The sequence below is a fragment of the Oreochromis aureus genome, linkage group 12 (assembly GCF_013358895.1).
Source record: "Oreochromis aureus strain Israel breed Guangdong linkage group 12, ZZ_aureus, whole genome shotgun sequence".
Taxonomy (NCBI): domain Eukaryota; kingdom Metazoa; phylum Chordata; class Actinopteri; order Cichliformes; family Cichlidae; genus Oreochromis; species Oreochromis aureus.
In genome coordinates, this window is record NC_052953.1 from 15,649,843 (window position 1) to 15,667,484 (window position 17,642).

At 38.2% G+C, this 17,642-nt stretch overlaps 1 protein-coding gene across 1 annotated transcript; it reads left to right on the top strand.

Moving 5' to 3' along the window:
• The first annotated feature begins 565 nt into the window (after window positions 1-565).
• Window positions 566-17,497, top strand: cbwd (COBW domain containing). The gene is made up of 16 exons (XM_031728195.2): window positions 566-754; window positions 1,783-1,932; window positions 2,089-2,175; window positions 2,577-2,673; window positions 4,498-4,589; window positions 6,397-6,456; window positions 7,811-7,848; window positions 9,015-9,061; window positions 10,546-10,632; window positions 10,726-10,770; window positions 11,329-11,385; window positions 14,202-14,253; window positions 15,893-15,961; window positions 16,055-16,120; window positions 16,239-16,365; window positions 17,005-17,497. The coding sequence occupies exons 2-16, from the start codon at window positions 1,827-1,829 to the stop codon at window positions 17,076-17,078; spliced, it is 1,104 nt and encodes a 367-aa protein (XP_031584055.1). The 5' UTR covers window positions 566-754; window positions 1,783-1,826; the 3' UTR covers window positions 17,079-17,497.
• Window positions 17,498-17,642: the final 145 nt, after the last annotated feature.

Genomic DNA, 17,642 nt, shown 5'->3' on the forward strand with positions numbered 1-17,642 from the left:
TGTTTTCTGTCGTGTATCTGTAACACAGGGGATCACATTGTGATCCTGGGTGATGTCTGATATTTAGCCTCTCTACAAATTTCACAAACTCATTAGCATTTAGCACATATTTAAATGTCAGACTTATTAAGACAGTTGATAAACGAAAAATAAAGGTGGGAAGATGTTGCAGCTGACTCCATATTCCGTATACAGGGGCCTTTTATAGAAGACTAAAACAGTATTAATCCAATATACAGAATCATAAATGTGTTGCACTGTATTAATGCTACTATTATATGTTATATCTAATAGTTTCCTTTATAAACATCTGCCCATGTGACACGCTTTGCCATAAACTGTTTTTTGTCCCCACCGTGTGGTTGTTTGTCACCATCAATCAGGACCAGGTCCGTGCAGACAAACTGTCTCTAGGGCAGAGAGAAACCACACGTTAGCGTATTTATTTTTATGAAAAAAGTTTTGATTTTTTTTTTTTAATTTCTTTGTAATTTATTCTTTGTAATTTCCACCTTTAGCTTTTACGCTGCCTGTTGAGCTCATCGCTGCTAGCGAAAGCGGAACTGTTGTCTTTGCTTCAGGATTTGAGCGGAGTGTAGACGGTGTAACACGCTGTCTAAGCAGCAGCAGTGGAGAGGGGTGCTTTTTTGAGGAAACTTCAAGTGTTTGCAGTTTTATGAAGAACAGCCTTTTAATTAATTTATAGCAACTTGAAGGAAGTGCGGTTGTTTCTGTTGTCGTTGAGATTCAGCAGGTAGGAGAGACAACGGTTCCTCCTCGTTATTCTTCATTATGTTATACAGGCGATTCTGGTGGCTCGTACAATTGTGGACAGATCCACTCATCATGGGCATGAATGTAGCAGTAATTTTAGATTTTTGATGATTTCTTGGAAGGGTTTTTTGTATTTATCTATTCATTTTTTAAGGTTGAAAGATTATACAGCATACGTTTTTAGTAACTTTAACAAAGAACAATTGGTTGCACAAGTATGAATTTATTTTGGATTTTCTCTGATCCACACAAATATATACATACACTGACTTCAGTCTGTTAGTAAGTTGTGCTGAAGGCTCTAAAATGTCTTAACCTGACCAGACCAAGGCCTGTTAACTTCTCATCAGTAATCATGACTCATTATAAGTGGTAGAAGTGTCAGGAAACCAACAAATTTAAATAAACTGCCAATTCTGCCAAGAAGAGTAGTCAAATATAGGAACTGTGGCAGAACTTTGTTGATGGCTAACAAAAAATCTGGTCAAGTGCAACTTGCTAAGGGTTATTTTAAAATAGTAGTTTGGGTACACGTATATATTTAAATCTATATATATAATTCTTTTCCCTGTATGGATTTGAGAAATTCCTAAATAAACTCAAACTTGTGCACCTACTTCTTGTGTTTTAAAGTAATTGGTGATGTATGTTGAACAATCATGATGAGTGTATGTAAACTTTTGATCACAACTGTATAATTCAGTGAATGTCACTTTTGCTGTTCTGGTAAAACTGTGGAGAACATTGCATCTGCTGGTTTGTTTAGACTTGTAAACATTTCTCTATTATACAGTAAGTCCCTTTTTAAAAATTTCTCATAGGCCTGTTCAGTCATGTGTTATGACACAACTGAAGAAAATGTGCCTGATTTATGTTTTTATTCATGGATTTCTTCAGCATATTGTTTAACTAATGTCATTAACCTTTTTCTCCAGATGTCCTAAGTTAATATTATTATTATTTATTGTGCATATCTTCAGCAATATGTGTTTTGTGCTTATTGGTCAGGCCAGATAAACCTTGTGTACCTGTAGACAAACATAATTTCCGGCATGATGTTGGATGAGGATGATGATTGCCCGGAGTTGGTGCCCATCGACACACAGCCTGGTCCTCCTGTAGGGCAAATACCGGTCACTATCATCACAGGCTATCTTGGTGAGCGAGATCTGTATTACGAGCGGCTTTAATGAGCTTATAAAAGAGTTATAATCTGAGACTAAGCTGCAGGGTATTGTTTACTCAGCCTGTGTTACATCATAAGTATGGTACTACTATCACTTCTTATATTTTTTTGTATTTATTTATTCATAGGTGCTGGAAAAACTACACTCCTAAACTATATCCTTACAGAACAACACAACAAGCGGATTGCTGTCATACTAAATGAATTTGGAGAAGGTAAACCGTTAATATGCCTCAGAGAAATCAAAAGCAGGCGTTATTTTTGCCTGTTTTGTTCTGTTTTCTTGGTGACAGGTGAATGATTGTTGTTGTTATTTCCTCTGATTTTCACTAGAGGGCAGCACAGTAACAAACTTTGACTAATATACAAAAAGCCAAAGTTTTTCATCCAGAGTTTAGAAGTTAGAAACTGCATTTGAAGTATGGTATCATTGCCTTCATTTATGTTCAGTCAAGCAGGGGACAGTTTTGTAGTTTAGCCTATTTACATTTCTGTTTTTATTAGTTTGATTGGTGTGGAAACCTCATTTATTTGACATCTTTATAGATCTTGTAAATGTTGAATGTATTGGTATAAATTTCTAGGTGTGGATCGCTCATCTTTCCTCTTCTTGCAGGCAGTGCCCTTGAGAAGTCCCTTGCAGTGAGTCAGGCAGGAGAGCTATACGAGGAGTGGCTAGAACTGAGGAACGGCTGCCTCTGCTGCTCTGTCAAGTACGTAGAGTAGCTAAAGCCCATTTAGCGTTGTGTTAGCGTTAAGAATATACATTTTGACTCATTCCAATTTCTAATAAGGCATTATAATACTACTACTGTGGTAATAATTAGTGCATTTTTTATGTGGGATTGGAACAGAATGAGATTTCTTTTCAGTGTGACAGCCATCTCAGATAAAACTCATAGTTTCACTCAGATTTTTCAGGGATATTATTATGATCAGGTGCAATGATTTTTAAACACACGTATAATTTCTGGCACTATGGGTCCCACGATCAAAATTATGAAAAAAATAATTATCCTCTCATTCTCATTTTGTCAAATATAGAGGAATACTGAAGATATTGAAATATGAAATACTACAAAGAGAATCATGTCATGAAAAAAGTGTATACGAAGAAAAAATGTTACAAATTTTGAATTTCTGAAGACGTCACCTGTTACATTAAATTTAACAGCTTCTTAACCAGCTACATAAGATATTCATAGGAAATAATTACTAGATATGTGCTATATGTAGTTTTTTAGTGTGATTTCTTACAATCAAAATGTTCTTTAGACCATCAGCATGATGTGTGGGTTTACAGCGAACAGCCTTTTTCAAGTTTCCAGCTTCATTAGTCCCCAGTTATTGCAGTCTTAGATCAGAGCCCACATCAATGCCTGCAACGTCCGGTCAGCGTCACCTTAACATAAACTTGCGAGAGGATGCTCTGTGAATCATGCCTTCATCATCAAACTGTCGCAAAGAAACTAGGACATTAGACCTGTGGAAACCTGGACTTTGGTCTGATGAATTACCTTCAGTTGTGGTTTCTTTGTGAGTCACAAAGTGTGCGTTTCCGACCACAAATCGTGAAGGAGGATGTGGGACTGGTTTGTGCGTACAGTGAGGGTATAATTTGAGAGCATCAATTTTTAAATAGGCTAAAACACATCTGTTGTGTCTGTAAAGCTTATTTGACCAACAGGAAGAGCGAGTTGAGACTGAACGCTGTATCACATGACCAGTTTTAATCATTTTATATATTTATTGTTACTTTTTGCAAAAGTATTTATTGAGAGTGACCAACATGGACAGGATTAAGAATGGGTTTTAGAGTTAAAGTTAGAGAGGTGACGCTGACATGGTTTGGAAATGTGCAGAGGAGGGATAGTAGATATGTTGGATTAAGGATATTGAATTTGTAGCTGCCAGGCAGGAGGAAAAGAGGAAGATCACTGAGAAAATTCTTGGATGTAGTGAAGGAGGACATGTAGAGGGTTGGTGTGACAGAGGCGGATGGTAGGGTTGGGTGAGATGTAGGCAGATGATCTGCTGAGGAGACCCCTAAAGGGAAAAACCTAAAGAAGAAGAGGAAGTGATATATGTTTCATATATTTTCTACTTGAACTTACCTTACATCCTACATTCATAATTTTATGTATCTAGTATTGGTCTATAACAGGGGTGTCCAGTGAATTTTCCCAGCTGGCCTCCGTTGGGGCCTGATCAGAGCATCTTATCAGTGGCAGTTTATAAAAAGATAAAATGACTATTGAGCAGAACTGAGTTCCCCATTTTTGGTGTGGCCCTCCACAGCAAAACCCAGTTTCCCATGTGGCTTCCACTGCTCTGTAATGTAGAGACAATTGAAAATATATATGTTAAAAAAAAATAAACTTAAATGAGCGGGTATTCAGTCCTTGATTTTGGCTGTTTTGTCAAATAAGAGTTTGTATTGTGTTTTCTTAGGTAAGATGATCAGATGTAAGTTGGGATGTTAAATATAAGCTGTCTTTAGTTATTAGTCCTTGTTTTTTTTTGGTTTTTGTTTTCAGGGACAATGGACTCAAAGCCATTGAAAACCTGATGGAGAAGAAAGGAAAGTTTGACTACATCTTGTTAGAAACCACTGGACTTGCTGATCCAGGTAACATACTTTTTTCTTTTTTGGATAAGTTAGAATATGTTGAGCAACCACATATATGTGTGTTTGTTTATAGCTGATTTTAATCTGCAGCACAGGGAGCAAACATTCAGTTATTTGCTGGTTCTGTGAAACCTCAGTCACCAGCTGCTCCACCAGGTGGTGTGTGTGGGCTGGAAGCAGTGAGGTGACTTGGTTTTTACAGCCCAACACACACACACTCAAACACACAAACAGATGACATGTCATAAACATCACATCTTACTTTTTCACAGTCTCTGTGTCTGCCAGTCGGTTATTTTACAGTCTTGATTTTTAGCATGAATCTTGAATTCACCATTTCAGCTGCTACGTTTTATATCCTGAATGTCAGAAAAAGGTGATCACACCAATTAAAGTTTTTCAAGTCATCCCTGCTTACAGTTAAAGAACAGTGCAAACTAGAATCAACAAGTGATGATGGTTGATTCTAGTGTCTCGGCCAGCTCGGGCCTATCTCTGCGGTTTTTGTCCTTCCTGAGCTTGCGTGGGTTTCCTCTGGCTTGCACAGATTTATTCTGTGTTTGAATGCACTGTTTGCATGTATGGTTAAATATGGCTTTGGTCAGTAAGGCTAGAGTAGTGCTAAATTAATGCCAGTCTACTTCCAGTACTGTTTTGACAGGCTAAACGATCTGTTTTAGTGAGATGAAATTCTTGCTTAGAAGTTTTAAAATGTGGACAACCTGATTGACATAATGTTAAAATTTCATAGTTTTTCCACTGTGGGCTTCATGTAAGTGTTTTCTCATATAAAATTAACCAGGGCCACTAGCTATCTGGCACTCAGTAAACATAACGTGAACCATAATTCTTTATTTAGGTTTCTGTGCCGTTATGGTAACAGTGTCTCTCTCTGCCTTCCTACACCGCATCTCCTTCCTGATGCAACCCCAATTGAACCAGCTTCTTCTGCCCACCCAGCAAATGTATTAACCACTGCACTAAGACGTTTACTAGGGATGTTCTGACAATATCATCACAAGTTTACCATTTTATAACTAACTGCTGTGATAGTAGTGCTATCCATTCATCGCTTAGGCTTGAATCACAAAATCAGTGTTAGGCTATAACAAGGCGAGTGCTATAACATTTGGGATGTGCCACTAAATGACAGGTGTCAGGAGCTAATGGCCTACATAAAAGACAGAACCAACTGAGCACGCTCAGAGTGGGTCCAGGGCTCACGTCTCTGCCATGTCATTGGCTTGTTACGTACGAGGACAGGTCCGTCATTGGCTCTGGCAGTGCTGTCAGTCATAAAGACTCCCAAGGGGATTATCTCATTTCTTTCAAGAAGAGGCCGGATGAGTTATGTGAAACATGCCACTCAAAAACAGTGTTTTCATTACGCGTCCATCAAATATTTACAATGCTTTCTTATTCTGGCTTGGCACTTAGACAAAGGGAGCTATGTGAACAAGCGGTGGCTGGCATGGTAACAGAGGGTCTTGTAATAACCACGTCCTCAGGAAAATAGAAACAAGTCAAATGTACGAGGAGGACACGAACAACTGAAAGCTTCAGATATTGGTTTTGTTTAAAACACAGACAAAAAACGCATGAAAGGTTTGTGAGAATAATTAAAGTGTTTGCTACATATTTGCTGGTTCTTTTGTTCAAATAAAAGACGTACTATTAAGATGTCTTGGATTTGGGAAAATTGTGATAGCTAAAGTATTTTAAAATAAATCAGAAAGAAAATTGTCAGTGCCTGTGTCAACCCTTGATATCAGACACTTTGCATTTAACGTACCGACTCCTCCGACAGGAGCTGTGGCCTCCATGTTCTGGGTTGATGCAGAGCTTGGCAGCGACATCTATCTGGACGGTAAGAGATATGTAATGATGTGAGTTTGTACTTTGGCGCTTTTGCTGTGTGTGTCAGGTTTTTGACTTTGCAGCTGTAAAGCCCATCACACATCTACTTCCTATGTAGAGATAAACAGAGATAATGGCATCTTTGGCGAGGCGTGAAATCACATTTCAAATGTTTACGTTTTATTGCATCCTTCTCTGGTTGCGTGCACATATTGTAAGTCTTTCCATTTGAATGTGTTTGGCTTTATTGTGTTTGTAAAGGTGGCGGATTAAAAGTATAAAGCAACAGTTTAAAAAACAAATAGTTTAAGAAACATATTATTCATCAGATGTATGCACAGTTGCGTCATGTAAGGTAAATGTGAAAGCCTCCACTCTTAACACTCTTTATCAATTGCAACTTTTTCACTGCAGAGTTGATTAATTTGAAAATCCCAGCACAAATCGTGTTATTCTGTACAAATAATATGATAATAGTGGTGTCAGTATAAAGATCCTAATGTAAACTCTGGTGTATTTACTCAAGCTTCTCTGGTCCCTTATGTGTATAACGACTACTACTACTACCTGTTCTGTACCATTAAAAACAAAATTTGAATGCAATTAAAATAGTCTTAAAGGGCTAAAATTTAGGTTTTCTATTTTGGGTCTGTCAAGCTCAAATTGCAGAATAAATTTGATTTTAAAAAAACATGATCACACTTGCTTAAATTTTCGTTGTTTTTTTTGTAGCGATGACGTACATTCGACAAACGTATTGGGCCACACCTTTTAATCCTTGAATTCTAGTCTTCTCAGTTCTATTTTCAAAAGTATATAAATATATGCTGTCTGCCTTTACAAACATTAGTGAAAGAATGAGTCGTTCTAAAGAGCGCACTGAATTCATTCATTCATATGTGGTGTTATTGCAAAGTGGAACTGCTTAACAACCACAGCAACTCGTCTACCAACTGGCAGCAAGTCAGCGAGTGCTGAGTTGGATGCAGCCTCAATAACTGACATTAACATCAGCATGAAACCTGTGCACCGGGAGCTTCACGGCATGGGTTTTCACGGGTGAGCAGTTCCTGTAGGTGTTATATTTGGGTGGAGCTGTACTTTTGTCCATGTAGTGTATCTGACTTGGCCAAATTGTGTCTACTTTAAATGGTACCTTGGTTCTCACGCTCAATACTCAGCTGTCTACTCTGTTGTTACAGGCTACAAGACCAAAAGTGTTCTCTAAATAATTCAGAGAAAGTAGCTCAGACAGACAAAACCAAACACCAAAAGGCAGCTGCTGTACAGAGAGGGCAAGCACAAGTTGTGGTTTCGCCTTTAACTCACTAATCCTCAATATGTGGTGTTTTTGTCCCTTCTAGGCATCGTCACTGTCATTGATGCCAAGTATGGACTGCAGGTTTGTGTTGTGTACTTTTGAGTAGTTTTGAGACGTTTAGTACTAAAATAATTACTCAAGAGAGACGAGATGTTCAAGAAACGGTCTGCAATGAGAATTTGAGTTTAATAATTTGGGAGATTTTGGACTGTTTAATAAGTTCACTTTGAATTGTGGGGACATTCTGATTGATCTTTCACATACTGAATAATTAATAATAGGAAGAAAATAACTGTTAGTTGTAGTCTTGACCATGTCAGTTAGCTTCAGTGCAAATGCGCAGTATTGGTTTCTGAGCAGTATGTAAACTCATTTAGTGACTTTTTGGTGCTAAACTTATGCTTGTTAACCTGCAGTAAACAGCAATAGATACGCAGTCACATCCTGCCCCCTTTGTGCTGCTTAAAAGGAGTGGGGCAAGTGACATCTAGATAATGGGCTCTAATTTGAAGGTGTCATACTCACTGAGGTGACACATTTCATGGCCTAGGCACCGTCCTCTCCTCAAAGGCAACGTGAAGAAAATCCTGACAGAAAGACAGGGGATTTAAATCTTAGTGAAAGAGTAATGGATATCAGAGATGTGACCATGTAATAGGAATGTCACATCCACTCACCTGTCTCTCCTTTCATCTATCTCATCAAATATCTGTCTGTCCAAAAATATATCTAAATCTATCTGCCCCTGACTTTTCAGTCCCAGTAGAGAGGATGTCAGATAAAAGCAGCAATTGGTCATTCTATTAGGTTTTATTTAATACATTTTTTGTCATTCGGTCCTCTAGAGACAAAGCTGTGGTGATTCAGCCAATGACAGATTAATGTCAGACGGGCACTAAGGGTCAGGACCCAGATTAACACCTCCTGCTCTCCCTGTTATTACATATTAAACTGTTTTGGAAAATGCAGCACCCCCAGTGCAGTCTTTTGTGTCCCATCCAGCAAGAACAGGACACAAAAGAAATGGAAAGTGATCTCCCGGGGCTCCACGTGTTAAGAAAATCACTTAATTTGCAGCTATTAAACGCAGGCCTTTCTTATCTATCTCAGTTTGACATTTTTGTACATATTAGCTCTTCGGATTCTTTAAAGAACGCGTAAAGCATGAGCAATGCAGCCCCTTTAAATTATTATTATTATTTGTCATTTTGACGTTGCATTTGTAACTTATCTCCACTTTTTGTTAGCAACTAGCAGAGGAAAAAGCAGATGGACTTGTCAATGAAGCAGCCAGGTAAGTTGGCTGTATTTTTTTTAATAATTTCTTTGGAAGCAGGAGCCATTTATTGTCTTTGCAAAGCTATGCTAACAAGCTTTATAATTACTGTGCAGACATGAATAGGGTGGATTTCCCAAAATTACAGACAGAACCAACCGCACAGTATCGCCATCATCAAGCTTTTATGACTCAATGTGGACTCTGCTCTCGTCGTGGCTCTGTGTTTGTCTCCCAGCTTGTGTCTTACAGCAGCTGTGTGCTGTTGTCGTTGAACAAATATGCTGATGACAAAAGAGCAGTTGCGTGACCTTTTGCATCCTTTGTCTTTGCTTGTGTATTCACCTCTAAACTAAACAGTGCTCAAGTCTCACTTGAGTTTGCTGTGCATTTCACGTTGCTACACATTAAGACTTACTAATACATGCCCATGCTACTGTATTATTTAGCCTCTTTTTTCCGCTGGAAAATTGACACACTTAATCACAATGAAAAGAGGTGCGGTAGATGGTTGCCAGTCATGTATAACTTAACTTTTGTGGTTGTCAGTGTCGGTTTTATTTCTGTTGCACACTTGAAAGCAACAAGGTTGGTCAAAGTGCTTTACAAGTTAGTTTCAAACAAACAAGATAAAACCACATATCAATAAAATAAATAAAATAAAACAAACAAAACCAGTCAAACGGACTAAAAACAAGTCGGAAAAAAAACCCAAACGCCACAGCGTAAAACACCTGATGGGAAAATGAGCTTGAAAAAATGCCAAGGTAAAAACATTCATTCTAAGATGGGATTTAAACGACAATATGAGTTTCAAGTGGCGGTTCCAGAGTACAGGGGCTGTGGATGAAAGCCTGATATCTCGATTAGATGTTCTAAATGCTGTTTTAGGATTAAATAAGTCGAGCAGCTTGGTTAAGAAGTAGCACCAAAAGTAAGTAAAAGAATCCTAAAATCAATTAAAAAATGGACAGGGTCCTTTGTAAACCTGCTAAGACTGGAGTGATGTGATCGTGTTAAAGAGATGTGCAGCAATATTTAGGACTAACTGGAAGCAAAGGAGAGATTAGTGTGCACGATCAAATTACAGAGAGTTGCAGTAGTTTAATCCAGAGGTGATGATGCAATGATAAGTTGGAGGAAGTTGAGATTTTGCTTTGGCAATTTGAGATAACTAATAAGAACTGGTCTTAACAACTGTGTTGACTTGACTGTCTAAAACTTTTGTAGATGTACATCAAATGTTAATGTTGTGAAAGGTGTTGCAGGTGCATAAATACTAGAAATGCTCTTTTAGCCGGTTGCCAGGCAAAATCATGATTGCATAATATCTGATTATAGATAAGAACCTTCATGGGACTGAGATGTACCTGTGTGTCAGGTTTTTTTACACTTCTTTGTGGGTTTTGTTTTGTTTTTTGGATGTTGTTGGTGTCATAGAAAATTTAAAGTGCTTGTTCACTTGTCACCTAAAGTCAGCGTTATCTTTATTATCCTTTCAGACAGATTGCTGTTGCTGACTTGACCATTATCAACAAAACAGACTTGGTGACGGAGGAGGAACTGAAGGAAGTCAAAGACACTGTCAGGTCAGCATCCAATATTTTGTCCTGCTTGTCATCTCCCTATTTAGGTGTCTGTAGAGTGGATATGTGTAAAGTTTATGGTTTCTCTGACTTCAGGTCTATAAATGGGCTCGTCAAGATCATAGAAACCCAAAGATCAAGGTAAGTGGTACGATATAGGGAATCATGTTGTGAGAAAAGGTTAAGTGGCTTCTCAGTGGCCAGGTCCCCTGCTGTGTTTGGTGTGACTCCTGCTCAGATCTTTGTGTCAAAGATAAAGCTGTTCAGACGTGACTTGCACATGTACAAACACAAACTGCTGTGACCTGAGTAAACACCAAACCCCTGAGTGGTGTCCAGTTTCCCACAAGGCTTTGCTCTCTGACCCCAGCTCTGCATATGTGCGAATGCGCATGCATCCAAATATGTGTGCGCACGCACCCTGCTGTGCGTTATTGAACCCAGGTAGCATCTGGGTAACACAAGCATAACTCCTTCAGAGTTCAGAACTGGGTGAGCAGATGAAAGACGCCGTGCAGCGAGGGGTTAATCGAAAAAACATTGTCAAAACTTTTGGGGGTTTTGTGCCTAATTCAGCTGACTTTGTTACTTTGTTTTAGAAAAGTTTAAATGTCTGGCTTGATTTATTGATTTATTACTCAACTTGGTGTGGATTTTAAATTAAACTAAAATAAAGTAAGTGGTGATTCTTGTCTGCAGGGTTGATCTCTCTGAAGTGTTGGATCTACATTCCTTCGACAGTAAGGACGGAGCAAAGTGAGTCAGTTTAATCTAACTCAAGTTATTATTGAAAGCCAAACATAACATCAGTGTAGATAACTGGTACACATGTAAGTGCTGCATGATTATTGACACCCTCATATGAAGAAACAGATTTTCAAAATAAAGCTCAGCCTAAAGATGATACAAGTATTTATATTGAGGTGTTTAAGCCATGTTACTGAGAATAAGAACTGATATGAAACCCTAAAGAAATTCAAGAAAATATTTTGACATAAAAACATTTCAGAGCTGAAATCTTTCTTTGGCACTTGCATTGTCCAGTTTATGTACTGCTCACTACTTATATCTGTTGTCCTCATCTCAAAAACTTGCAGTCCAAAGATAAAGAAATAATCATTATGATTCCACTGATGGCCTCTGCTGCTGCTTTGAACCGTCTACCCAGCAGTCCTGATACTGTGGTGACCATGTTTCTCCCTAATTAACAGACTCTTTTATTGAGCATCCCTCTGTTACACCACAGGATGATCATCACATTGTATCCCCTGTAGAATTCCATTATAATGAAAAGAGTCGGTGTTCATCCCTTCATGTGAATGTGTTAAAGCTCTCTTACATGCCCCGAGTCACTGTCTCTGGGCCAGCTGCAGAGGATTAGAGCTGTGTGTGTCCATTGGCTCCCGAGGAGTTTCCCTTGTCCCAAAAGATAGCTCCTTTCCCCCTGCCTTTGAGATCACGGGCCCCGCCTCCCCTCAATCCCATGCTGGCTGTTTGAAGCGGCCCCCCGCCGCTCAGCCTGTGTGGTACTAACAGCACGCAGGGCTCAAGCAGCTGGACACAACATTTAGCCTCCTTGTGAGGTCAGGGAGAAGTGGGGGCACAAGGGCTGTAGTTTGTTTGGAAGTGTTGGTGGGTGTTCTGTAGGATTTAATTGGCATTTCTAAAGCCTTTGCAAGTCTGTTTAGAGTTGTAATTAAGCACAGCATACATTGCATTATACTTTGAGATCAAACGCAAAGAAGAAATCTCTAAAGTCCACTTCTTTTCTGTAGAAGATTAGGAGGAAATGGATAAAAGTCATCAGTAGGGTCAAGTACATTTGTAGTAGGTTAACCTTTATTTAATAATGAAAGTCATAATGATAATGTTTTTTTGCAATAGGCAGTAATACATAAAAGTGAACATACCACAAAATCAGAATTAAACTTTTCAGCTTTCGAGACAACGAAGATGGCTCATCGCATTTTTCCAGATGCCATTTTTAGATAGAAGCTTAAACCTGTCTGGCTGGTTAACCTAAAAACAAAGCAGTGGCTTCTTATGAGCTCAGCATCAGTGTTTGATTGTTATTGATCACTCCTGACCAACTCTGGAGGAAAAAGTGAATTCTTTTTTTCTGCTTGTTTTTTTTTTTTCATTTCATTTTTTATGAAATGAAATGAAATAATTCCAGGTATAGCAGCAAACTTCATAACTTGTGCTTTATCTTAAAGTCCATTGAGGGGATCCCGCTGTCCACAGTAAGAAGCACTGCAATAAGCAATAAACCCCTTAGAATAACTGTTACCAATGTAAAATAATAACAGTGTGAGATCAACACAAACAGGTTCTTAAATGTCCCGCGACGTCAGCTATCAGAGAAGAGGACACACAGTACAAAAATAGTAAAGGCAGCTCCAAAGGCACAAAATGTAATTGGTGGTCAGTCTAACATAACATAATATGCAAAGAGCATACATATATAATTAGATTAAATTAGATTTTTTTTTTTTTGCAGTTTTGCTTCTGTACACCACCGCAGTGGGTTTTAAATCAAAACAATGGGGTTAAACTATTGCTTTAACTGTTTAGGAATTACAGATATTATTATCCACAATCTCCCATTTTCAGAGGCCCAAATGTAATTGGACTAAGAAATAATTTTTTAAGTAGTTACTTTTTAAATTTTTATTTAACCTCCCAAGACCTGAACTCTTTCATGGCATGGATTTTTAATTTCTCTTTGCTATTTGGGCTGATTGGGACCTGATGAATGTAAAAATAAAGAATTACCTGATATTTGTTTTTTGGGTTTTTTACCGGATTGTTGTTTCTGAGAAAAATGAGATCCACATATGAGGACATTTGTTTTAAATTTCGATAGAACAGTGGCAGTATAATGTCCTCGTAAGTGGACCTTAGACCCTTGTAGAGCAAAATTTTGTATTTTGGTCTAGACAACCCAAAATGTGATGTCCACATATGTGGACACCAGGTCCTAGGAGGTTAAAGAACACATTTTCTTTGTAGTCAGTGACTCCCAACACTGTTTCTCCTCGTGCTCTGCTTACCTTCAGTTGCTGCTCATTTGTGGATTTTTCTGCCTTCAGCAGCTCTGGATGCTCTGTTAGGTTGAAACCAGGTTACTGACATGCACTTTGGACCTCATAGAGTTCCAGTGTACAGTTAACAAGTACCAAAGTTCAACACTTGGAATCATCTTCAGATCTTTTAGCTGCTTAATCTGTCGTGTAATAATAATAAAACAGGTCTCACCTGGCTGTGAAACTACTTGACAGTCCAATTATGTTTAAGCCTCTGAAAAACAGGAGGCTGTGTAAAAAATAAAAAAAATAAAATAAAATGTCTGTAATTCCTAAATAGTTCATGATGTAGTTTCTTACACCCTTTGAATCAACGCTGAAAGTCTGCACTTCAACCATTTCATTTAAAATCCAATGGGGGTGGCGTACAGAGGCAAAACTGCAAATACTCTACTGTAATATTTTAAAAATGAGGTTGATTTACTTGATCGGTTTTTTATGTCACAAAATAATCTATGTAAAACCATAATTGCTCTTATCTCACAGTCTTGCAGAGAAGCTCCAACTTGTCAAATCTACAAGAGCACATCTTGACAAGGTATTGTCTCTTTCAGTTGATTTATTTCCTGTTCTTGAGCTTTGTGCACCACTGGGAGTTTTTCTTGTTTTATTTGCTAATTTATTTCAACACATCATTTCCTACGGGATAAAGAGGGCTTCATTGTCCTCGGGCTAAAACTCTGCCCTGCATTCCCCTGGGCTGTCTCACTGTAGTGAAAAATCCCTCCCCACGATGCTTTTTGTGATTAGATCAACTTGAGGCTTTTGATGTTTTTTTATGACATTTTAAACAAACCCTGACTGAGTCATACACAACTTAACATTCACAACTGACAGACTTGCAGTACTGAGCAAAAGTTTAGAGTCAGTCTTTGTTTCTTTATATTTTGGTAGGAAAATCCCACTGTACTTTCCTGCATTTGTATTTCCATCAATTTTGACATGATGCCCAACAACACTGGCTGAAAAGTAGCTCCAAACCATGACGGAGCCTCCATCGTGTAAACACTCACTGTTGCACCTCTCTCCTGACCTCTGCCTTATACACTGATGAGAATTTGTACCAAAGCTTCATCACGCCATCAGACCTGTTGCCACTTGTTTTTCAGCCCAGTTCTTTCTATTTGGCACACCACAGCCATTTGCAACCCTTTTAGAAAGCCTGAAGAAATAAATATATAGAGAACTTCAGGGTCGCTCAAAAATTTTACACAATATTGTGTGTTGACTGGATGATCACAACACTGGCAAGAATCTTCTCTGCATTTTGTGGCGTTATAGCTGTTTAAACAGAATCCATTTATGAATCCAGGATGTTGGATATGAATACAAAGTATAGAGTGCAACTCTAATCATAAAATTGTCTCTTGAGCTGATTTCTTTTCAAATTAAATAATATTTGGCAAAACTTTGTTCCTTCCAGGATTAGTTTCACATGGATATGCTCATCAGTTAATCGATCGTATGCCTCCTTTTAAGCAATTAGGTCTCTTTCTGTTGTCACTTGTGCTTTATACCCATGAACTTTTATCACAGGATGAGGAGAGATTAGGGTTATTCGTGTGGGTAAATCACAGCATTGTTGTCTTTTTCTCTCAGGTTTCCTTTCCCGCATGAAGCTCAACAGACACACTCTCAATCCCCTCCACCTCTTCTCCCCCCATGTTGCTCTTTTCATGTAAATGAGAATGCTCTTATTCTGTTGTTATACTAAAAGACAAGGAAGTATATAACTTTAACACTTTGACACAAAACCCCTCAAATATCTGCAAAGTGCCCTTTAAATGCTGTAAGGAAGTATGGAGGGGAGGGACTGTGTTTCTGTGTGTGAGAGAGAGGAAAAAGAGAGGGGGGTGGGTGTGGGATGATTAAAAAAAAGGACTGGAGCTGGGTTTCAGGTGCCACGTGGGGTCGTGTTGTTTCTCCCGTTCATTTACAAAGTCATCAGTCTGGGTGCTAGAAAAACACTTCTTTTGTTTAGCTTTCATTACGACTTTGCTAGTTTCAGTAAACTGAAAATTTATGTGAATTTGTGTTTTAAGTAAATCCCATCAGTTCCGCTCAGGGCACAAACATATAGAAACCAAGCATGTTTGAAGTATATACTTTTAATTTTAAAAGTAATAATATTTTTCTAATTTTATGTTTCATTTTGATATTGTATGTTGTATCCTCAGAGTATTTTAACTGTGACGTTTGAAATTGCTGGGGATTTGTCTGAGGACGCCTTGAACGCCTTCATCCAGGTGAACACGCTCTTCATCATTCATATCTCTGCTGTTATTGCTAATTATATCCAAAACAGCAACGTCCTTTGAATTTATTTCCCTCCGTTTCAGGATCTGCTGTGGGAAAAGATTTTCTGTAACAAAGAAGGGCAGCCGATGAGCGTCATCCGCTTAAAGGTACAGCACAACACAATAGACACCCCGGTGGCGGCAGTGATCAATAATGTCAGCCTTATTAACTACTGTAATCAGTTCCAAATGTGTGGTTAATGTGTCACTGGTGTGTTTTTTACAGGGCATAGTATCGTTTGCGGATAAAGGCCACCAAGTGATGCTGCAGGGGGTTCACGAGCTGTACGAGCTGAATGAGACGCAACAGCTCTGGGAGGAGAACCCGCGAATAAACCGGCTTGTCTTTATAGGTGAAGACGCACACACACTTTTTTGTGTTTATGCACCTCGTACCACTCTGGAACAGTATCACACTCGAGCTGCGTTTAGCTGACTCTGTGGATTGCTTTGAAAAGCTGTAAAAACAACTCAATGTTGAGAATTTTGCTCATAGAAACTATTTTTAAACTACCATTTTACTTTATTCTGTGTTGTAACTTGATTTTGCATTAACAGCACTAATTTACTGTGATTCCTCCTGCTTTTGATTTATTTATCTCTATTTTGTTGTACAGCACTTTGACTGCATATCAGTGAAAAACACAATTTTTGCTTGCTTACTACTTAAAATTCAGCATGTTGCATTAAACGATTAAAATGGTCTTTTGTTATAGATTTTTAAACCATTCTCTGTGCCAGTATTGACTACATGGAGATAGTTTACTAACATTTATTCACCGTTGTAAAATTATTTTTCTGGTTATAAAAAAAAAATCATTATTTTTCTTTGCATCCTAGTTTTCTGTGTAGCTTACTTATTGGTCATTAATAACCAATTTATCTTTATTTAGCATTTTATCTGCTGGGAAAAAAAAACTTCCTACACTTTTCATATCTGTGTGTGGCCAAACTTTATTAAAATGCACTTTGGTCTCCACTCTATTTTGCAGGGAGGAACCTGGACAAGGACATTCTGCAGGAAAAGTTTGTTTCTACAGTGCTACTCGGCTCAGAGAAAAATTAGCTTCAAGGCCTTTTTTCCTCTTCTTCACTTCAGATTTTGACTCTGGAACAAAAGCGTTGGCACTGGCCATCCTGTGATTGTCATTTAGACTCCTTTTCTACATGAAGACTTGGTAGATCAGAGGGCGGATAAAGTGTTTAGGCACTAGTGTCCATCACAGCCTGCTTTAAAAGCTAGATTGTAGATTCTGACCCTGAAAAATTACCCAAAACAAGTCCAGTAATTTAAATAATCCATGGCATTTTTAGAAAGTGGGATTAATAAAATAAACATATTTACAAAGTTAGGAGCCAACCCAGCAATACACATGCTCTGCTACTTGGGGAATGGATGGTACTTGAAGTGGTCCTACCTATGTTTCCCACTTTGAATATGTGGATTTTAAATTATTCAAAATAAACGTTTGTTTTTCTTCTGAAGGATGTATTCTACTGATTTCCTGATAAACCTACTCAAAACATTTTTTTTTTCATCACTTTGCTAATAAAATGGCATCACTGCTTGTAAATATTGTTCTGAATAGATAAATGTAAGTAGCACGGTTTTCTTTAAATTAATTTCTTT

Coding starts and splice junctions, on each gene's coding strand:
- cbwd (XM_031728195.2), top strand. CDS start 1,827: ATGATGTTGGATGAGGATGATGATTGCCCGGAGTTGGTGCCCATCGAC. Junction 10,771..11,328: donor ATAGAAACCCAAAGATCAAG/GTAAGTGGTACG, acceptor TCTTGTCTGCAG/GGTTGATCTCTCTGAAGTGT. Junction 16,121..16,238: donor TGAGCGTCATCCGCTTAAAG/GTACAGCACAAC, acceptor TGTTTTTTACAG/GGCATAGTATCGTTTGCGGA.